The 21,751-nt window shown below is 41.8% G+C and overlaps 1 protein-coding gene and 1 pseudogene across 1 annotated transcript in view; both read right to left on the reverse strand.

Annotated features, from left to right (window-relative positions):
- Window positions 1–9,121, reverse strand: part of PIK3CG (phosphatidylinositol-4,5-bisphosphate 3-kinase catalytic subunit gamma) — a 33,921-nt gene extending 24,800 nt beyond the window's left edge. Inside the window, exons 1-4 of the mRNA XM_023507727.1 lie at window positions 8,991–9,121; window positions 4,688–6,694; window positions 1,528–1,593; window positions 1,192–1,417 (exon numbers count right to left, since the gene is read on the reverse strand). Of these exons, the coding sequence (XP_023363495.1) occupies window positions 1,192–1,417; window positions 1,528–1,593; window positions 4,688–6,682 (2,287 nt within the window). The 5' untranslated portion in view covers window positions 6,683–6,694; window positions 8,991–9,121. The remainder of the gene's footprint in view (window positions 1–1,191; window positions 1,418–1,527; window positions 1,594–4,687; window positions 6,695–8,990) is intronic.
- Window positions 9,122–17,829: 8,708 nt separating this feature from the next.
- LOC111728716 lies at window positions 17,830–18,527 on the reverse strand (annotated as a pseudogene).
- Window positions 18,528–21,751: the final 3,224 nt, after the last annotated feature.

Consider the following 21,751-nt stretch of genomic DNA (forward strand, 5'->3'; position numbering starts at 1 on the left):
ATTCCTGATGTATTGCAAAAGAATCAAAGGAACTAAGTAGAAATTTAAAATGTTCAGAAGTTTAAAATACTGAGTATATTAGTAAGAATCTATGCAACAAGCCACAGTGCTAGGTCCAGGTATATAAAAGTGAAAAAGAAGTATCCTCTAGCATCAAGATTCACACTGTTTAACAGACCAGAAAAATACGTTAATGACTTTAAATTAATGACGTATCAATCAAAGCCTATCAGAATACAGAGAAGGACTAATTCATTTTCCTAAGTAAGAATAAGCTTTTTTAGGGTAAGGATAAGAGAATATGGGAAATGGCTTCAGAGGGGGTGGTGTGTGTGCATAAAGATGAGATAAATGCATATCTTTATATATACATAGAATATAAATACATATGTATACATAAATATATATGTATATATAATCGTCTCTTTCTTTTAAGCAAATGGACAGAGTTTATTGAAAGATAAAAGAGACAAGTGAAAGAGGAGGAACAGAACCTCTGGTAGTGGGAGGAGGGGGAGAACCACAGTGGGAAGCCCCTATATAATCGTCTATTGATGTCCATGGGGGATTGTACTGTTTAGGAAATAACGGCAAGAAAAATCTATACATATTCGGTACAGATGAAATTTTAAAAAACATTTTCAATCTGTGGTTTGCTTGAACTCACAGATGTGGGCCCATGGATATAGAGGGCCAACTGTGTATGCATTTACAGGCATAGATACGTATTATTCTGAGTTACAGATATATGTATATGAAGAAATGCAAAAAATTTAAAATGGCCTCTTAATAATTCAGTGCTTGGAAGGACTGAAAACTTGGGAGCCATAGGCATATATTCAAAGATGCAGAGAAAAAATTAAAGATTTAGAAATGGATTCTGTGTGTCTGTGTACAGCTGTCCTTAAAGAATACATCTGACTACTGCATAATGCTTTTTAATTTTTCAAAGAGTTTAATATCTATTATCATAACTTCATCATTAAGCATATACATATAGTCAAAAAATTATTAATTTGTAAAATGGGAAATTTAAATTTGCTTACTCCACACAGACAAAATACTAAAAATGTGTTCTTGGCTGCCTTTATGAAGATGCAACGTGGGTTTCAGAAAGAAGAGTTACAGGAATGATGGCGTTCGGAGATAAAGGCATTTGGAAAGAGAACTGAGAAAAAATAGCCACCGTACCTTGGGAACTGACATCATACTTCTCGACAGAGAGGGATTTAATATCAATGGTGACTTTCTGTAACATCTCGATGACTTGAACTTGCTGGGTAAAGTCGTGCAGCATGGCTGTACCACAGCCCCTCAGATAGGCTTCCAGGATCACCGCGAACCTCTGCTGATAGTGTCTGGACTGGGCTATCTCACTTCTCAAGAACCAAAACAAGAAGTGACCAATTCTTTTGTTCTGAGGGTAGATACAAGAAGGTTGAAATTATTCTAACTAATGCTCTATGTCTGTCAGTCAATTTCTGCCTACTTAACATTTCATACTATTATCAAAGTAAAAGTACTTACTCTTAAAGCACGCTTCAGCAGGAATCTGGCAAGGGCACTATCATGGTACGGTTCAAATTTCACAGCCTGAAGGAAGAACACATTAGAATTTGTGAGACTGCATTCTATGTTGGTGAATCAGGAAAAGGAAAGAAGAAAAAACTGGTGCTCTGCTTGAGAGGGTTTTTATGGCTAAAGTGATGCGAATCTCTCCAGTTCATTTAAGCTCCTTTCTTTCTCGGGACACCTAGGACCAGAATGAACTACTTGCTGAAGATCATAGAATATCCGATGACAGAAATGGATTAGAGGCTGGAACGGCTGACTCAGGGTCACGTGCTGGTGATAACTGCAAAGGTGAAGAGGAGCGAACATTTGTTCCAATTAGGTATCTGCTGGTTTTACTGGAAGGGTAGAGGAGAAAGATGAAGACAGCTGTAAGAAATCTATCAAGTGGAAGGAAAGCGAGGTTATAAGAAGGAAAATAGACAGTGGACAGAGATGTAAGTATTCTTCATCTTACAGAAGAGAAATGTATTTGTTAGGTGTGAAGATCCTAAAAGCCCTAAGCGACAGATTTCCTTTCTGGCTTCTCACTGGCAAGTAAATGATCTGCCTAGATCAATCCACACTCAGCCGTCACCACCACCCCGACATGCTATGGTGTATACAGAACTTTTGGTCCCAAAGTCCTGATTTTATATGCTTCCTTGGGTAGAATTTGATCTTCATTTTTAGTCTTTAGTAGTTTTCTTGTCTCATGGCTAACGTAGAGAACATTGACTTAGGTGACAGGTCTATTCCTAAGGAAAAAGAACCGACAAAATGTAAAAACATAATTAAATCTTGGTTGCATGAATATTCATTCCATGAGTCTCTGTACTTTCCTGCAAGTTTGAAATAGTTAATAATTTTTAAAGTAGCAAGAGTAATGAGTATTGTTTAGATTATTCTAAATGCATATACGAAGTTAGAAGATAGACGTCAAACATGGACAGAGGCTTAAAATTAAATATCTAGGAATATTCCCCTTGCAACAGAAATGGTTTATCCTTTTTTTCTCCCAAGGAACAGAAGAAATTCCCATTCTAATTTATATTTTAGGGCTCAGGGCTTCTTGGTAGGATTTACGATTTTTACTCTGGTTTTCCAGTTTGAAAATGATCGATATTGACTTGACACTGTTCCAATTATGCCCATGTTCTCAAAAGTGTTTTTCTTAGGTGTGGTCAAATTGGTGCCCTTATAGCAGCATCTGAGGCCTTAATTCTGAGAATGTGGTTATTTTGCCACCAGTACTCAATTTAGAAATGTTTTACGTTTTTAACCCTAATATGAGTGTTTCTGACCTTCTTTATGTTTCACTTCTGTAAAGACAACATAAATCTCAACTAGGGCACCATTTTGATCTGGAATGAGTCATTTCACTATAGCCAAAATTGTCTCAAGTATTTTTACAAATGACTACTCTTCTATAAATTTAAGACCACAAATTCACTGTTAATTTTATTGACTGCTTTCATTCTGTTTCCAAGAACACTATTCGTTTGCCAATTCTGTAAAGTGTCCTTATGAAAACGACAATGAAGAATATTGATGGCAGCCTTGCAATCTGAAACAGAGCTCATGCAAATTTGTTTTGTGTTTTTGTTATGGAGAGCTAGAAAATTGGAAATCCTTTAATTATTCTAAAATTCTTTTGTATTATGCCAGTATCTGAACTAGTGGGTAGAAAAAATACTGGATATATTTAATAGATAAAAGCAGAAGCCAAATGTAATCTTTCGGGTATCTGACTAACGGGAAGGTAAAACTTCAGAGTTGAAGTTGGGAATATCCAAAATGCTTACTGGAAAACTCCACAGACTCCCTATAAATATAGTGATTAGACAGTTTAGTGTCTTAAATTTAGCCTGGTTGATCCTAAAAATCTCAGGACAAACATCTCCTACTTACAACTGCCCGTGGGTCCCTCAATCTAAATTAGATGTCCCCTGCATTCCTGTTTTCTTATAGCACTCTGTAGTTTTCCCCAAAGCACTGGTCACAATTTGGTAGAAAACATCTATTTGTGGGCAGCGCTCAAAGCTCAGTGGGTAGGGCGCCAGCCACATATACCAAGGCTGGTGCCTGGACCAGCTAAAACAACACAACTGCAACAACAAAATAGCTGGGCATTGTGGTGGGTGCCTGTAGTCCCAGCTCCTCTGGAGGCTGAGGCAAAAGAATTGCTTAAATCCAAGAGTTGGTGGTTGCTATGAGCTGTGATGCCATGGCATTCTATTGAGGGCAACAGCTGTCTCAAAAAAACAAAAAACAAAAACAAACTCCAAACCCCTATCTATTTGTGTGAATACTCATTTAATGCCAGTCTTCTTGGTGGTACGTGTTGTTGAATTAATGAATGAACAGGTCTGTGCTCTAAAACAGCATTCCTATTCCAGTTCCTTTACTTCATTTTCCTTGTCAAGCAGTACAGTGTAGCTTGAGAACTGCTTTAGTCAACCCTCGAACTGTTCCTTCTTTAACTCCTTTGCTAAATCTTAGGCAAATCACTTAGCTTCTCAGGACCCTAGGAAACATCATGAGAACTGGTGTGGAAACACAGGCAGAGAGTAAGACCCTTTCCATCTAGCCCACACCCTCCAAATACCAGACTAATCTAGGATGTCAAGGGAGTGGTAGAAAGAGCGGAGCCTGGAGACAGACCTCCTAGGTTTTGGATCCTGGTCTGCTTCTTTCAAACTATGTGACCTTGGGCACATTATTTAGTTTCTTGTGCCTCAGTTTCCTTAAGCATAAAATGCCAATGCTAATTTGACCTCCATCATGAGATAATATACAAAAACTATGAAAATCACTTTAAGCCTTGGCAAGAAGAAGCCTTCATAAGTGGAATCTACCATTAAAATAATAAGTGAGAACAAAGTATTCCCACAGGGCCAATTCTCCTAAAAAGTGAAGTACTAATGTCTTTAAAATGCTTGCCCACAAACCCTCAAAGACAGCAAAAAAGTAAATGGGACAGTTTACTACTTTTTGAGGTGGCTTCATCAGATCTGCTTTGACTGATGACAAAGCCCTGAACAAAGGGCGTCTGAGGACATCTGGATGCTGTCCTGTGTGCATGCAAATAAGTTCCTTGGCAGGAGGGTTCTGCTGATAACACCAACATCCCTACCTGGACCAGCTGTAGAAGGTAATGCAGAACATCATCGTCCTCCAGGCTCTCCAGTTTCTGAACTGCAAGGGCTCTTACATTTTCGTCTGAAAAGTTGCAGTCCAGGAGTTGCATGGTTAACCCAACATCCAAAGCACTTTGGTCCCAGACCTCCCTTCTGGCTAACAATTGGTATGTTTTGGCCACAATTTCTTGCTGTCCCCATTTCACTGAGCTAAATAGCTTAGGATATGCTTTTGGGTGCTTAAGGCTTTCATATCTAAAATGCCAGAGTAATTCTTTGTCCTCCGCTGTGAGAGGGTTAAGTGGATCAGTGGCTATGATGGCCTCCAATTGCTTGCGAAGCTGGTTGGGCATTTCTGCTCGAACCCGGTCCCCTTCTGGGTCAGGGCTGGGGCGGTGCTTAGGCAGGGCTATTGGGTGACAGTAATTATCCAGAAGAATGGAGATGGACATGGAGTTCTCCTTGTCTGGGTTGGTTGCTGATGTGAGCTTGTCAGCGCTGAAGCTCCCTTGGTCTTCTCCCTTCCCAGATATCTGCCACATGTGGAGAACATATTCACCGCGGCGCAGGAGGAACCGGTGGTCTATCAGCAGCAGATTCACATAATAGAGAAGCTGAGCTTTGCCCCTGGACTCAGAACTAGACGTGTCTGCAGAGACCTTGCCGGACAGTGCTGGCGTCTTGCCGCAGTAGATCTGAAGGTTCAGCAGAGCCCCTTTGGGCAAGTCTTTGATCTTGATACTGAACTCAAGCCACACATTCCAGAGCACCTCCTCTGTGAAGGGCTTGGGGCTGGTTCGCCTTTGGCAGAGGACTTGTTGCCCATGCTGGATGTTTGCCTCTACAAAAACTGTGAGGTCAGTATTTCGGGGTAGGACCGGGATGTCAATGCCCCGGATTTTGACCCTGAACTTCCGGTCACAGTCCCACAGGGACACTGTGAACACACTCTCATGGTCCTTGCCGTGGATGGTCAGCTGCTCGTGGTAGCCGGTGACTCCCGTGCAGTCATCCACCAGCGGCCACTCTTCCTTCCTTACCTCGTCCAGGGCTGGGTCCGGGGGCGTGTCAAGCACCAGGTGAATCTCTTCTCCATTTTTGAGGCAGTGCCTTACCCACTGGAAGTTTTTGATGGGCGTTTCACCCACCAGGTACTCATCTCGGCCACAGACGCGCAGCACAAAATCCTGTTCGTTCTGGCTTTCAGAGATGTCCATGAGAGACTTCTTCTTGGCCATCTTGGTGAAGAAGCTCTGCAGGATGGTACCGGGAGTGTCGTCTGCTGAGACCTTGACGGTCTGGCTGGTGGTGCTGCGGTGGATGATGATGAAGACGCAGTTGTTGACAATCTTCTTGCACAGGTACTCCGGGAGGGGCTTGGACGTCACCCAGGGGTGCATGGCGTAGAGCTTGGGGTCGCGGCCAGCCACCTCCGCCATGCGTGGGGTGACCAGGCGGCGGCGCGTGAACTCGAGCTCGTCGTCGTGCACGTTGCTGACGTCGGTGACGTCATAGCCCATGAGGGCCGTGAGCTGTCTCTGGAAGGCCTGCGTCTCCTCCGAGGGCGCGCGCCGCTGCACCAAGTGGATCTGGCCGGGGCTCCGGTGCAGCACCTTCCAGTAACGCAGGCAATCCAGAGTCTGCACTACTTGGTACTTGTCATAGATCTCGTACCACTGGCCCTTCTTCTGGTAGAGCAGGAGGAAGTGGTCGGGGCTGAGCCGGTGGTAGAAGTCCGCAGCCACACTGGTCTCCAGCGCACGCAGCCACACCTGGGCCTTCATTTGCTCCACGTTGCCGTGGCCCGCCACGTGCAGCAGCGTCGTTTCGGGACTCTTACTGTGGCGCTGGCTGGTGGGCAGCACAAACTCGATGGGGATGAGCTCCATGGACGACAGGCTGGCTGCGGCGCTGCGCGGCTTCATCCTGCGGCGCCTGCGTGCGTTGTCCTCTCTCAGAACCACCGGCTGTTCATAGTTCTCCAGCTCCATGCCCTAAGCGACCTGGAAGTGCAGGGACAGAGGGCTTTGTCACAAGAACAGCACGTCACATTTTCCCGCGAGATAGCAGAAGCGAATGTGCAGCAGACTGATGGGCCTGCAAAGACCCAGAGGGACCAAGTACTTTAAGGTGAGGGACAGTGGTCCTCGAGCACAGGTTTCAGACTGAGGGCCTTAGAATCCTGGCCCCGCCCATTACTCTCTGGACACTTGGGCCAATTAATTAGTCTCTGAGCCTGTTTCTCGTCTCTCAGATGGGTTAGTAATACCTCAGAGGGTGGAGGTGAGAGTTAAATACAGTAATACTTGTTCAGTAGGGGTGATGGGTACGTAGACATTCGTTGATCACTCTACTTTTGTATAATTTGAAAAATTTAATAAGAGCTATGTAAAACATGTATCTCATACAGTCCCTGTATCTCATACAGTCCCTTATAATAGGTCAAAATAGTAATTGTTGTTCTTAAATATACTGAAAGAACATATAAGAAATACATGTTCTTATATATACCTTATATATAAACATGTATCTCATGAGTCCCTGTATCTCATATAGTCCCTTATAATAGGTCAAAATAGTAATTGTTGTTCTTAGATATACCGAACCACATGGAAGAGTAAAATAATGCAGGTGAGAGTCAAGTTTGAGTTTACAAGGAGCAACCAGAGGTGCTGAGACACCTCGCTCTGAAAACAGGCCTTAAACCTACTTCCTCCTTTTTCAGTCTCACGCTTCTTACAACCCAGACACCTTACTCAACCCCGCTTCACGTTCCTTATTTTTAAACTGTCTGGACTTAGGATCTACTCCCTAGACAGTTTCCTGCCTTTCTTTCTTTCTTTTTTTTTTTCCCTTTCTATTTAGGAAAACTAGTCATTTCATTCATAAAACTCAAAAAATATCAAAATTGGCAGAGTTGCAATCAAAACGAATTGCAGATGCACAAAATTTTGAATCATGAAATGTGTAAATGTTCTAGCTGTCATTGCTATATTAGGTCTGTGTCTTAGAGGAGTCATCCAAGGCTGTCCCTCTCCTAAAGTGAACATTGGGGTCATTTTAACTTTGCACCAACTTGTTTGATCTGCTTCTACTATACACAGTGGAGGAACCACGGGATGGAAGCCAGGATTTCTAGACTCCAGTGACCTGCTGTTTAGACCCCAACCAATTATTTTTTAACTTCTTTGTGCTCTAGTATTTTTATTTCTATAGCACAAATCTACAAATTTATTCTAGGTAGTTTATTCACCCCTCCTACAAATGTTTAAGTATCTACCCTTCACGAAGCATTTAAGTATAAATGCAACATACTAAAGTATGAAACCCTTCAAATAGTGATTGAAGTACTGAAAGTATTACAATTGGAAGATGAATAATAAGGTATTTGATTTTGGTATTTAGTATCAATATAATACACATTATATTTAAGTAAGAATCAACTATTTAAACAAAAATTACTGCTTTAGAAGATATCATTCACTCTCCCAAATAACTAATGTTAGTGAGACTCACAATTGCTTATTTGCATAAGACATAATCATTCAATGTATACCAAAAAGGAGAGTTTGATTAAAAGATAAGAAAGACTAGTTTCTTAGATCCAAACGTATGTTCAAATCTTGGCTTTACTTCATTTTAAATTCAATATTCCCTCTCTTAAAATACTACAAAGTTATCCTTAGTTAAGTAAATGAAACCAACTGTTTCAAAGACGTGTCCCTTGCAGCTTAAAATGTTCATTTCAGTCTTTTGCTGTCCTGCATAAAAACTAACAAAGGTGAGAACTCTGAGATACAGTAATATTGATAGTAACCTGAAATAAACATGTCAGAATTTAGGCAACATGCAAATACACAACCGTAACATCTGCCTCAGTGACACCAAGCAGTCTTACAGGATGCAGAAGGGAAGGCTGACTAAATACTCACTGGTTTCTTTCATGGTAGAGGCCATGAAGCTTTCTCCTTTTATGAGAAGACGTGGAAACACTGTTAAGTACGGTAATCTCTGAGCATGTACTGTAAGAATGTGAAGCCTGGAAGGCTCAGGCTCCCGTGCCTTCTCTCTTCTTCCCAAACAAAAACAAAAAAACCTCTGATGCACCTGTAAAACTATTTCTGGAACCTTGTGGATATCCACGGTTTAGGTTGGACTAGACAACGGAACACAGACAAGCAGTGGTAGTATCATCTCAAGAACCGACAACACTTCCAGATGAAAACATCCTAGCTGAGAAGGAAGTGTCACTATTCTGAGTCAGATCCAACAGAGGCAAAAAATAGAAGGAAGCAATACCTGATAAAGCAGCCGAGGCGAAGATGCTGAAGGATCATTTGTTTAATTTTTGAAAACAAAACAAATTCAAACCTACCCAGTGTGCTTCTATACTCTTCCTCTTTTCTGGGGCTCCCTTCATATCCAGATGCAGAGGAAGTGTTGCAGTGACCAGGAAGGAAGTTTTAACCAAGTTGATTATACGTGTGATTGCTCATTTTAAAAGTGTCAGAAATGCATTTCCTGTTATAGCTCAGAAGAACATGAGAGTGAGCAGTGTTTACTGTAGTTATTTTTTTTTCTTTTACTCTTTGAACTTATTTTTCCAAAATCGGTGGAGACTGAGACAAATTAAAACTGCATAGATCCAAACTAAAAATACACATGGTGAGACATAAACAAATGCAATATTTTTGTAGCTAGTTCTAAGCACCGTATAAGAAAAGGCCCAACAGCCACAATAATAGACATCCGCTTAGGGAGACTTTTAAAGGCCAAATTAAACCTATTCCCCCAAGGGAATTCAAATGAACCCTGTTCATACACTGTGGCCAATGGATGGGGGAAGAGAAACCTAGTAATACTGAGGACTGAGTTATCAAGCTGAATATTTTCAGAGGTAGGACTGGGAGCTCACTTCCTTAGCTCAGTAAGAGATTTCTCTTTTTTTCAGAGCATTCAGGGCCCAAAATATCACCAGCTCAAACGGAAAGTACTTCAGTGTGTGCATATGTATGCGTGTAAATGTGACACGCCGCAGTAAGGAGCCCTTCCAATAATGGCTGGAATGCTAAAAGTGCTAGGATTGAAGATCAAATAATAAGGTATTTTGATGTTAATATTTAGTATCATTACTGTAATGTAGTATATTCTGAACAAGAAATCAACTATTGAAACAAAAATTAACGTTTCAGGAAATATCATGAGTGTTGAGGGGGGAGGCTTACTGTGAGCAATGATTAATTGCCTGCAGATGAACTAGGAGGTTACTTGGTATTAAGGAGAAATCAGGGAGCTGAAGGCTGTCACAGCATTTGGGGGAGATTCTCGGGGAGATGGTGCCTCATTCCCAGGAGAGCAGAGTATACTTAGAAAATCCGTCCTGAATTATTTTAGAGCAGCCATGTATCTTCCAGGTGACCTCAATTCCTTCTAGAACCCCAAACATAGATCCTGAACCAGTGCTCCCTCCCCTTCATGTAGGAGTTTCATGTAACAGAGTTCATCCTCTGTCCTGGAGACTCATGCTCTCTAGCTGAGCTCTAGGGACAGCAGGTAGGATGGGGGTGGCCTCACAAGTCCCTTGCAGGTATAAAAAGTTCTTCTGGATTACTCTGATATCAGGATAAATAATTGCTTGATCTGATCTATCTCCATTCACATAGGCCTTTGGGTCTTAACTTTTTAATAGTGCTCTAACAGTTGACATCAGCAGGCAAATCATTTGATTCAAAAACTGCCTCCCAAATATTTATAGGGGGCTTATCAGCTTCCCAGAGTTTGTTCCTATATAGGAATACTCCCTTGAGAGGCTTGCAGCTTTAGAAACCTCAAGGCTGGCCTTCTTGGTTGGTCCTGAGGGACGACCACCACACTGTAGCCACCAAGCCATGATGTAGAAGCTGGCCAACCTGTCTTTTACCCAGAATGAGGGAGGATACGTGGATGGCAGCGAGGGTTGGAGGGCTAACCTCAGAGGGACCATGAGCTTGGCAAGCTCCATTTCCCAGACCATTCAACAGATTTTTTCCCCATCCTGGTGCAATCAGTTCCAGGGGGCTAAGTCCCAGTCTGGCACTAGACACACATGCACGTTTATTCCAGAAATAGTAGACTCAGCCACTTGGGTCTCTTTGCTTCTGAAGGAACTATTCAGCTAATTTGATTATGCAAAAGTTGTTTGTTCCATGACTAAACTTGCAAATACTTTGGCTTTATTGGTGGTTTGAGATCGAAAGTACCCTGCTCTTCTCCAAATCTTAATATAGCCCTTTAAAACTTGACTATATGTAGTAAATATTCCCAGGGAGAAGTAATGGCAAATGTTTCCTTCCTCCGTGTGGACACTTCCTCAATGCAGAGACAGTCTTTACTAGTAAGAATATTTTCTACCCGGAATTTTTAGTTTAGAAAACCCCAACACCTCATCATTATCTTGTTTTGCTAATATGTCTCTTATTTTTCCCTTCTGTGAATCTGTAGACATACAATATATTTTGGGTGAGGAAAAAAATAATCAAAGAATCTAGTCCTCTGCATCACATCCAAGTACCACAGAAATGACAAGGTAGAGAAGATTAGAAAATAAGAAGACAGTAGGAAGTATCAAAGATAATAAACAGATTAAGAATTCATTATTTGTGATGAGGAAGGCTCTTTGCAGTGGCCTTCAGAGAGATAGTTTATGGCAGGGGTCCTCAAACTTTTAAAACAGGGGACCAGTTCACTCTCCCTCAGACTGTTGGAGGGCCAGACTGCGGGCCCTGGGACGAGTCAGCTGCTAAGCAGGACAGGCAGTGGCGGCAAAAACACCCGGTGGGCCAGATAAATGTCCTAGGTGGGCCGTATGTGGCCCACGGGCCATAGTTTGAGGACGCCTGGTTTATGGCCTAGTAGAGACACAAAACATGCAGATGAGAACACATGCAATGTGATCACCTGTGAAGTCCAAGTGGTTTAACCATATTATATAACTTTCATTATGTAATCTAACAGGTGACTCGAGGTGAACACTTTGGGTGAGATTTAAAAATAATTATTTTAAGTATTGAAGGGAAGGTCCGGGATTCAAGGCAAGAGGAATCACAGGGGAGTGTCCTCCAGCCGCAAGGTATTTGGGGGACAGTGAACAGATCAGTTCACTGGAAGGGAGAGTTTGTGAAAGAGCAACGTGAGCTATGAAGAAGTGCATGGCAAAGCAAGTGTGTTCTTCCCACACTTATTTCAGGTCTTGGCACATGTAAATAGTCATGACATGTGTATGGCACACTGGGTTAAACTGAGGAGGCCCCTGAAAGCATGACACAATGCCTAGATCCCCAAAGCCCTCACCGCCTGGGCGGGCTGGGATGGGATGGTGGGCTGGCCTGGCCAGAGCCTAGCTCTTCCCTGTCCCCTAGGAGTGGGAGGGGCACGCTGCCAGGCACACAAGTTGGGAGGCTTTATTATTGGTTATTGATCCTGGTTGGAGGAGCTACCTGACTCAGACATGAGGGTATCTTTCAGCTTGAAGAAGCACTATAATCCACCTTTCCAGATTTTTTCAGCTCAGTATCCGATGGCTTATATGTTTTGATTTCAATATAATCAGATGGTTTAATCAACTTTCATACCTTGCTTTGGGCACAAAGGCAAACTTTTATGAAGCTGTGCCCAATATTTTTTCATCTGTATTTGGTAAGACTAAAGAGAAGCATTCTGGTATTGTAGGAGCACTAGCAATCACTAGACCTAAGTTAACTCCTGCTCAGTTTTTAGGCCTAATCTATGCCAAATCATCTGCCTTGGATTCCTAATCTACCAAAGGGATAAGAACCACCCTGCTTATCTCATAGGAAGTTGTTAAAAATCTTCAATTTTCAACGGAACAAAACCTTATCTAACTATATGATGTAAGATACTGGGTTAGATGCTACAAGGACATACAATTCCAGGTATCCCATATCAACCCAGAACAGAGAAAAAGAAGAGGCCATTTCATCTGTGTGTTTGTTTTTCAGGGAGAGGGAAATTTTCCCAGAAGCTTCCTGGGTTCTCTTATCTCTCTAGCCAGAATTGTAATAAGCGCCAATCTATACTTCAGTGCACCAGTAGGAAGGGGGATAGAATTCTGTGAATGGGTTAAGCCAATCAGGATTTACCTCCAAGCTCCTGGCTGGTCAGAGAATGGTAGACACCAGAACGATATGGCTTTGAAAGTAAGGACAAAGGGTGCCGGGGAGGTTCAAGGGAGTCTCTGCCATAGTTTTAGTGCTACAAAGGAGGTAGGCTGTACCTAGAGGGGAGCCATTCTGGGTTCTGAGAAAAGCTACAGGAAATCAGTCACAGTCAACAGAACCCCAAGGATGTATAGTCAGATCCAAGTGCCTATGGGGCATTCCACTTCATTCACCATCCTTTTTTTTATTAAGAGACAGGGTTTGCCTTATTGCCTCGGCTGGAGTGCAGTGGTGTGATCATAGTTCACTGCAAACTTGGACACCTGGACTCAAGTGATCTTCCTGTCTCTCAAACTCCTGAGTAGCTAGGACTACAGGTCTTCATCACCATGCCCCACGAATTTTTCAAAAAAATTTTTTGTAGAGACAGGGTTCCACTTTGTTGCCCAGGATGGCCTTTTATTCTTAAATTGTTTTTTAATTTCAAAGTATTAAGGGACTACAGATGTTTTTGGTTACATGGATTGCTTTCTGTAATGCCCGACTCATGGCTATAGGTGTGCCCATCACCTGAATAGTGTTCATTGTACCCTTTAGGTAGATTTTTGCTCCTTCTTCCCAGGCTGGTCTTGAACTCCTGACCTCAAGTGATCCTCCCACCTCCCAAAGTGCTGGGATTACAGGCATAAGGTACTATGCCTAGTCTCACCATTCTTGTTGCTGCAAATTGATTACTAAGCATGCTTTTTAAATTTTCTTGTTCAGTTAAATGTTGTTAATACAAATTAGTATGCACTTCACAAATTTCTAGAAAATATTTTCCTATAAATTTATTTTTAAAGACCCAGATTCCTTTGCATGACACATTAGATGTTTTATGATCTGTCGTGTATGACCTTTCCTTTACTCTCTGCCTCATCTTCCAAATCCCATCCGCAAATCAAATGGATGTCTCCTCTCCCTCTTGGGCTCCTCCACACATTTGCTGCTCCCTCTGTCCTCGCCCCGCCCTGTATTGTCTTCTCTCTTCTTTCCATCTTTCATCCCCTCAGCCATTTGACGGACTTCCTTATCAATACTCAGTATGAGGAACCTCTTCTGGGAGAGAATCTGGGTTAGGAAAGCATCAGGTTAGGGCAGCTTTCCCCTGCCATGGTAACCTCCACAATAACAGTAATACCATCATCACCAAGTACAAATTCTTTATAACCCTCTCTCTGAGTTTTACAAGAACTTTCATGCATTCATTCATTGAATCCTCACAACGTCCCAAGGAGAGGAGCATGACTATTATCCCCATTTACAGATGACGAAAGCAAGGCATAGAGAAGTTAAGTGGCTTGCCCCCAGTGCCAGAGCTGGGACAGGGCAATGTCCTAATGCTTGTCCCAGGGCAGGACAGCTGTTTGCTTGGCTGTCTTGCCTACCAGACGGAGTTCTTTGAGGGACTGCTCTGTATTCAGCCACTATATTCCCTGGGGTTTTACACAGGGGTTGGGACATATAAAACTAAGACCTCAATAAATATTTGTGTTTAGAGTATTTCTTTTTGAAAATCATTGGATTCTTCTGCATTTACAGGAAGCAACAGGAATATTGAGTGGTATTTCCAAAGCCTCCCAGAGCAGCAAACCCCAGGCAGCCCCTCCCTTCCATTTAACCATCTAACCTAAATCCCCGTAGTCTGCCTCTTCTTTAAACCTCAGAGTATGAAACTGGGAGAAAAAGTGGTCTGTAGTGGTCTGTAGAATGTGAAACTTAGGAATGAACCTGGTTTGACTAACATTAGAAGGGGTTCCAAGGCTGTAGAAGCATTCTCTTCTGCATGATCCAATTTGTTAGTTTTCTTTGTTGTTCACTTCCTAATACTGACTAAAATGTCAGGCTAAAGGCCGCCTGTGCTGTGTCCAGGAGAGCAGTAAACCTCCTTATAATGGGTATCCAGACCCATCCCGGGGCCCTGCCATCAGAATTATCTGCCTACACACCTGTCTCATCAGCTACCTACCTGTCTTTATGTATTGGTTACATGCCCTGATCTTGACAGACAAAGCTGTTTCCAATCAGGGAGGTAAGTGTCCAAACCACCTCCTCTCTTTCCTTTCTTCATAGAATTTTTCCTGTACAAGGGGATAGCAGAGAGTCCTAGGGAAGAGGAAGACTTAGACCACCTTGGATGGACCCTGCCCTCAGAGCCTCAGGCCAGAGGGGACATCATAACAGGAGCTGCTTCTCAGGCCTCTCCAAAGCCCTAGCTCCTTAGCTTCTGAGTCTGGCGGGAGTCACATCCCACTGGAAGGAAGCCAAGTGGATGCTCCACCACTCCAGGTTCAGAAAAAGGGCATTGCAGTGTGGCTGGGCTGGGCTGGGCTGGTGGGCTGGCCTGCCCAGAGCCTAGCTCTTCCCTGTCCCCCAGGAGTGGGAGGGGGACACCGCCAGGCCACAGCCCTGCACGGCCTTCATTTTCTTCCTCTTTTTTTTCAAGCAAAATTCAACTTTATTCCAGCAGCCTCTGCTGCATGCTGTGGCTAACAGACCAGGACCTAGCGGACCTCAGTGACCGTCCCCGTGGGACATGGGTGGGACAAGATCGTCTCTTTATCTGCCTTGCTCTGGACCTATGAGGAATCTTCTTCACCCCCAAAGATCAGTCTACAATTTCTGGAATTACCCATATGTGTGTCTGTTTAATCACATGAGAGTTTATTGTAGATCAGGAAATACCCTGCTGGGTGTGTCTCAGTGAGGGCTTGAGGTCCCCAGGGGTGTGCCTGCCTCGGTCACAGCATTTCTCATATTCTTTTATTAATAAAACCCATGCTGGCAGTCTCCATTCTGGTGTCTTTTGTCTTCTGTCTTCCTTCCCTCTTGCATCCTTTTTTTTCCTTTTACAAGTGTACTGGTTTGAATGGGAGGAGCTTTTGGGCTGCTGCTGGTGTTTCCTGATGGAGTGCTGACTACTCTTGTGGTCCTTTTGTGAGAACTCATCAAGCTGTATGCTCCAGGGTTATGCATGCTATTCATCAAAAATAGTTTTACTCAAAGATATTTTTACTTAAAAATGGCTAAAATGTAAGGTATTTTCCATACTCTATTAAACAACCAAGAGTGCTTTTTTGCCCCCTCTACATTTTTGGTGGATTCTTTTCCATGTCAATCTTGATGTGTCAGGTGGAGACCAGTTCTGAACTGTCCTGTCTGCCTCTCACAAGCTCTGACCTCAGCCCAGTAGCTTCATCTTTTTAGAGGGTGGTAGGGCTAGGCAGAAAGTCATAAAGGAAACATGATCCCATCTGGACTCATCTGGTGGGAAAGGGTCTCCCATCCCAGCTGATGTAGACTGCCATTGACTTAATCACTGACTTTGCAATAAATGTGTTTATTCCTACACTCATTTAATGTTTGTTATTGAATATCTTTCATGTAATGGTACAGGGAGTACCTGTCTGCAAGGAACTGGCAACTCAGCAGGGCAGAGAAGATGTCCACCTATCATCATCATAATCATGTAAATCTAGGCCTAGCAGAGGGTCCTAGAGGGCACAAGATGTGTCCTTAGAGCTGTTCAGGGAACAGATTATAGGAAACACAGCAGGATGCTGCCTTTTTCAGCTGAGCCTTCCAGAGAGAAGGGCACAATAGAAGTAGCAGGGAGAAGAGGCAGATCCCACCCACATAGAGGTGAGGGCAAAGAGCATTCCAGCAGAGGGAATAGTGTAAGGCAGCCAAAATTCAGAAGAGTGAAATTCATTTAAGGTGTCCCCACTGGGGGCTCAGGGACAGCTGTGGTCAAATCATGGTGTTCCTGACAGAGCCAAGGCAGGTAGAGTGGCCTTCACTTGTAGGCGTTGGTAAACAGTTATGAAGAACCAAATTGAAGATGTTGGGAATAGAGTAGGGGAAGGTTTCAGTGCATCCCTAAAGCCCCTCTGCTTTCTTTTTTAAATAAGAGCTTTATTAGACTACTAATAAAGAAGGAGGGGAAATGATACATTACGTATCATTTAACTTAACATTTATCATTTCCCCTCCCTGTTAGTTTATTTTTTTCCCTAGGTTATATTGTTTGCATTTGTAGGTAAAGCCCAAGTTGTAGTTGAGCCCTTCACCCAGGAGGTATGCCGTATACCCTTAACTTGTGCCCATTATATGAGAGCACACTAATCCCCTTCCCTCCTCCTTTCTACCTCTTCCCTCCTTTCTCCTTCCCCAACTTGAATTAAATTGAGTTTTTCTTCTGTGTGGGCATGTATTAGTTTGTCTACAGCCTTCATATAGTATTGAGTACATTGGATACTTGCTTTTCCATTCTTGTGATACTTTACTAACCAGAATGTTCTCCAGTTCCATCCAGGTTAATACTAAAGATGCAAAGTCTATATCTTTTTTTATGGCCGAGTAGTATTCCATGGTGTACATACACCACAGTTAATTAATCCATTCATGGGTTGTTGGGCACTTGGGTTGATTCACCATCTTGTTGATTGCAAAATGAACTACAATAAACATTCAAGTGCAATTATCTTTGATTAAAGGAATTTTTCTCTTTTGGCTAGATACCTAGTAATGGGATTATGGGATCAAATCAATGGATTATTTTGAGTTCATTGAGAATTTCCCATACTTCTTTCCAAAAAGGCTGTATTAGTTTGCAGTCCCACCAACAATGTAAAACTATTCCTTTACAAAAGATGTGAAGTCTTCATCTTTCTTATGACTGAATTCTAGTTAATGATGGGTAGCTTAAAAAACAAAAACAAAGCAAAACAAAAACTTCTAGAGTCTTCACAGAAAAAAATTTTTAAAAAATCCCTGAATTCCTTCAGAGTAGGACAAAAAACAGAATGACAGAGGGACAGAGAGAAACAGTGGGGGTGGGGGAGAGAGAAAGAGAGAGAGAGAGAGACAGAAAGAGAGGTAAATCCTGAAGCTCATAGGGATGGATTTCTGTTGACAAGAAACTATGAAATGTGAAAGTACATTTAGCAACCAGGGTGAGTTAGCTCATTTAGCTCATGGTAATTGGTATATGCATAGTTATAACTTGCATTCCAGTTATTTAAACTGAGATATTCTTGATCATGTGGGACATACTGAGCAGAAGTTCTTTTTCCCCAAGAAATAAGATGGAGAGAATCTTTGGAGAATGACCTCACTGAATTGGTAAATTAGCTTCCTCAGATTTTGATGATTTCCCCAGTTCTCCCATAATTCCTAAGTGCCCTGGCCATTTTGTGATAAGTCATGATCTTCCAGTTGCCTTTTCTTTTTCCCCAAAGTTCGTCAAGGTTTTCTTTGTTTTTTGATACAAACTGAAAGATGCCATATGAAGGTGTTCAAATAGCCAGAGCTGCTTCTTGCCTTTTTCCTCTTTGTGCTGGAGGAGAGCAGGTTGCACCAGCTGGTTTTCAGCTATGTTCTGCAGAGATTGATGAATATTGCCTTCAAAACAGAAGTCTGTGGCACTGTTTATCATGGCTCCCTAGTTACATACAGTGTCCTCTGTAGGCAATATTCCATAGCAGTGGGAAGTTTCTCTGACATGAGGACAATGGTTAGTGAAAGCCAGGTAATTTTTGTAATCTGGGGAGTACTGAAGATCTGTCGTTAAATGTTGCCACAGTATCACAAAAGCATCTTCAAATGCTTGACCTAGCTTCTCTTGTTCAAGAGAAGTCATGCTTCATTAAGAAACTGATGATTCTATTCCTTATGCAGGAATATAGTCAACCCTCTATAAAGACATTTCATTAATGTCGGAATTGTTCATTCATTGGTAGGCTGTCCAATGTAGTGTCAACTTGTACAAGGTGGAATAGCCTTTCCCTCCTCTGATGTATACATCTGCATCCCTCCCTGCTAGTTTTAATCTGTCATATAGTTCTCAAGAGACAAATCAATAGTCCTAATATATCCATTAGGATATGCTAACTGTGTTAATTGCTATAACAAAATCTCAGTGGCTTCTTTCTCTCCTCATAGTCCCACGCAGCTTCTGCAGGGAGGCACTGTTCTAAGCATTCACTCAGGACTTTGTTCCTTCCAGCTAAGGTACCTTATGCTCTGTTCTCTTGGGCTTTGCATCCTTCAAAGAAAATAGTTTGTCAAACCCATAGCCTTATGTAATAGATAATAGAGCTTTAGTGAACATGATAAAATCTAAGTACTGTTGTGCTTCCGATTTCAGGTATTACACATTATCTCTATCATGACACTGAGAATATGGTCCTCTAGCCTTAGGCAGTCATTAATGCTATGATTATACCTTGTCTCAATATTGAGTGGTGGTGGTAAATGAAGGCTTTACAAAACCAGAAACAGACAGTCCTACCCTTGTTGCTTTTTCCAAACTCCTCTGTGACAATGCAGTTCTTCCTTCACTTGACAGAAAACTCTGTTCCAATCAGGCAATACAGGAATCCTGATAATAAACAGAAGACAATGAAGAGAGATTAGTAGATACCTAAGGGGTTACATTGGATGACCTTGTAATTGTCAAGGCCAACACCTAAATTTTAAAAAACTCACTCTTTTGGAGTGTTTTATTAACTTACTCTTCTAATCCATCACTATTAAAGTTTATTTATCATAGTAAAAGTTTATTTTACACATTTTCAAAATAACTATCTTTTTATAAAAGGTTTAACATATTTGTTACCAGCAGGGTGGGGGATGCCTTCTGCATCATGTAGCCATTTGGAAACCAAGATCACCAGGACTCTGTCATTTTCAACATGTGGCTTTTGAGGTATCCCTGGGCATCAGCACCCAGCCAGCAGATGACTGTGAGGATGCTGCAGGAGGTTTTTATGGGCTAGGTCTGCAAGTGATAAATGTCATTTTCATCTACACTTCATTGGCCAGACTCAGCTCTGTGACCACACCTATTGCAAAAGTAGAGAAATATACCTCTGTTGCATCTCAGCAACAGCTTTACCCTACAGTGGTGGGGGAGGGTCATCAGTCTTTGGCAAACAGCTAGTTATCTCTCTTACACTGAGCTACCAACTTCTTTTTTCTTTAAACTTACATATAGTACACTGACTGCCCAAAGTAACTGTACTAGAGATGTTAGTTTAAGAAAAATAAAGGACTCGTTGCTTAATACAATGGTTCTAAAAGAATGAAATGGGCTGGATGGCACCTGTGGCTCAGTAAGCAGGGTACTGAGGGTGGTGGGGTTCAAACCCGGCCCCAGTCAAACTGCAACAAAAAATAGCTGGGCATGCCTGTAGTCCTAGCTACTCAGGAGGCTGAGGCAAGAGAATCACCTAAGCCCAAGAGCTGGAGGTTGCTGTGAGCTGTGATGCCACGCCACTCTACCGAGGGAGAGAAAGTGAAACTCTGTTTCTGAAAAAAAAAAAAAAAAAACGAATGAAATGGGATTTTTGTTGTTAAATTATAGTATATACATATATTGGATTGATAATATGAGTCCCACAGACAGGGACACAGTATGGATAGTTATTTGGTGCCAAGGTCCAAAGGTTTTAAAAAGCAAAGGAAAGAGTGATAGTCAATAGGGCTGGCATAAATACTCTAGCTTTCCTCCTAGAAGGCAGGTGGTAAGACTACTTTCTTTCTTTCTTTTTTTATTAAATCATAGCAGTGTACATTAATACTATCATGGGGTACAGTGTATTCTTTCTGTATACAATTTGAAATACTTTCATCCAACTGGTTAACATAGCCTTCATGTCTTTTTCTTAGTTATTGTGTTAAAACATTTATATTCTACATTTAGAGAGATTAACATGTATCCCACCAATCACCCCCTCTTCTCATCCCCTCATCCCCTCTCTTCCCTCTCCCCTGGGCTAAAATTGGGTTATAGCTTTCCTATGAAAGCTATAAATTAGTTTCATAGTAGGACTGAGTACATTGGATACTCTTTCTTCCATTCTTGAGATACTTTGCTAAGAAGAATATTTTCCAGCTCCATCCATGTAAACATGAAGGAGGTAAAGTCTCCATCTTTGTTAATGGCTGCATAGTATTCCATGGTGTACAAATACCACAATTTATTGATCCATTCATGGATCGATGGGCTCTTGGGCTTCTTCCATGACCTAGCAATTATGAAATGGGCTGCAATGAACATTCTGATACAAATATCTTTGTTATAGTGTGATTTTTGGTCTTCTGGATATATACTTAATAGAGGAATTATAGGATCAAATGGCAGGTCTATTTTTAGTTCTCTAAGTGTTCTCCAGGGATCTCAAGGCTGGTTCAACATATGTAAATCTATAAACGTAATTCATCACACAAACAAATTAAAAAAACAAAGACCATATGATTCTCTCAATTGATGCAGAAAAAGCTTTTGATAATATCCAGCATCCTTTCATGATCAGAACATCTAAGAAAATTGGCATAGAAGGGACATTTCTCAAATTGATAGAGGGCATCTACAGCAAACCCACAGCCAATATCATACTGAATGGAGTTAAATTGAAATCATTTTCACTCAGATCAGAAACCAGGCAAGGTTGCCCATTGTCTCCATTGCTCTTTAACATTGTAGTGGAAGTTTTAGCCATGGCAATTAGGGAAGAAAAGGCAATCAAGGGCATCTATATAGAGTCAGAAGAGATTAAACTTTCACTCTTCGCAGATGATATGATGTATATCTGGAAAACACCAGGGATTCTAATGTAAAACTCCTAGAAGTGATCAAGGAATACATCAGCATCTCAGGTTACAAAATCAACACTCATAAATCGGTAGCCTTTATAGATACCTACAACAATCAAGCTGAAAAAATAGTCAAGAACTCTATTCCATTTACAGTAGTGCCAAAGAAGATGAAATATTTTGGAGTTTACCTAACAAAGGACGTGAAAGACCTCTACAAAGAGAACTATGAAACTCTAAGAAAAGAAATAGCTGAAATGTTAACAA

The sequence above is a fragment of the Otolemur garnettii genome, unplaced genomic scaffold, assembly GCF_000181295.1.
Source record: "Otolemur garnettii isolate 467f Iridium unplaced genomic scaffold, OtoGar3 scaffold00005, whole genome shotgun sequence".
Classification (NCBI taxonomy): Eukaryota; Metazoa; Chordata; class Mammalia; order Primates; family Galagidae; genus Otolemur; species Otolemur garnettii.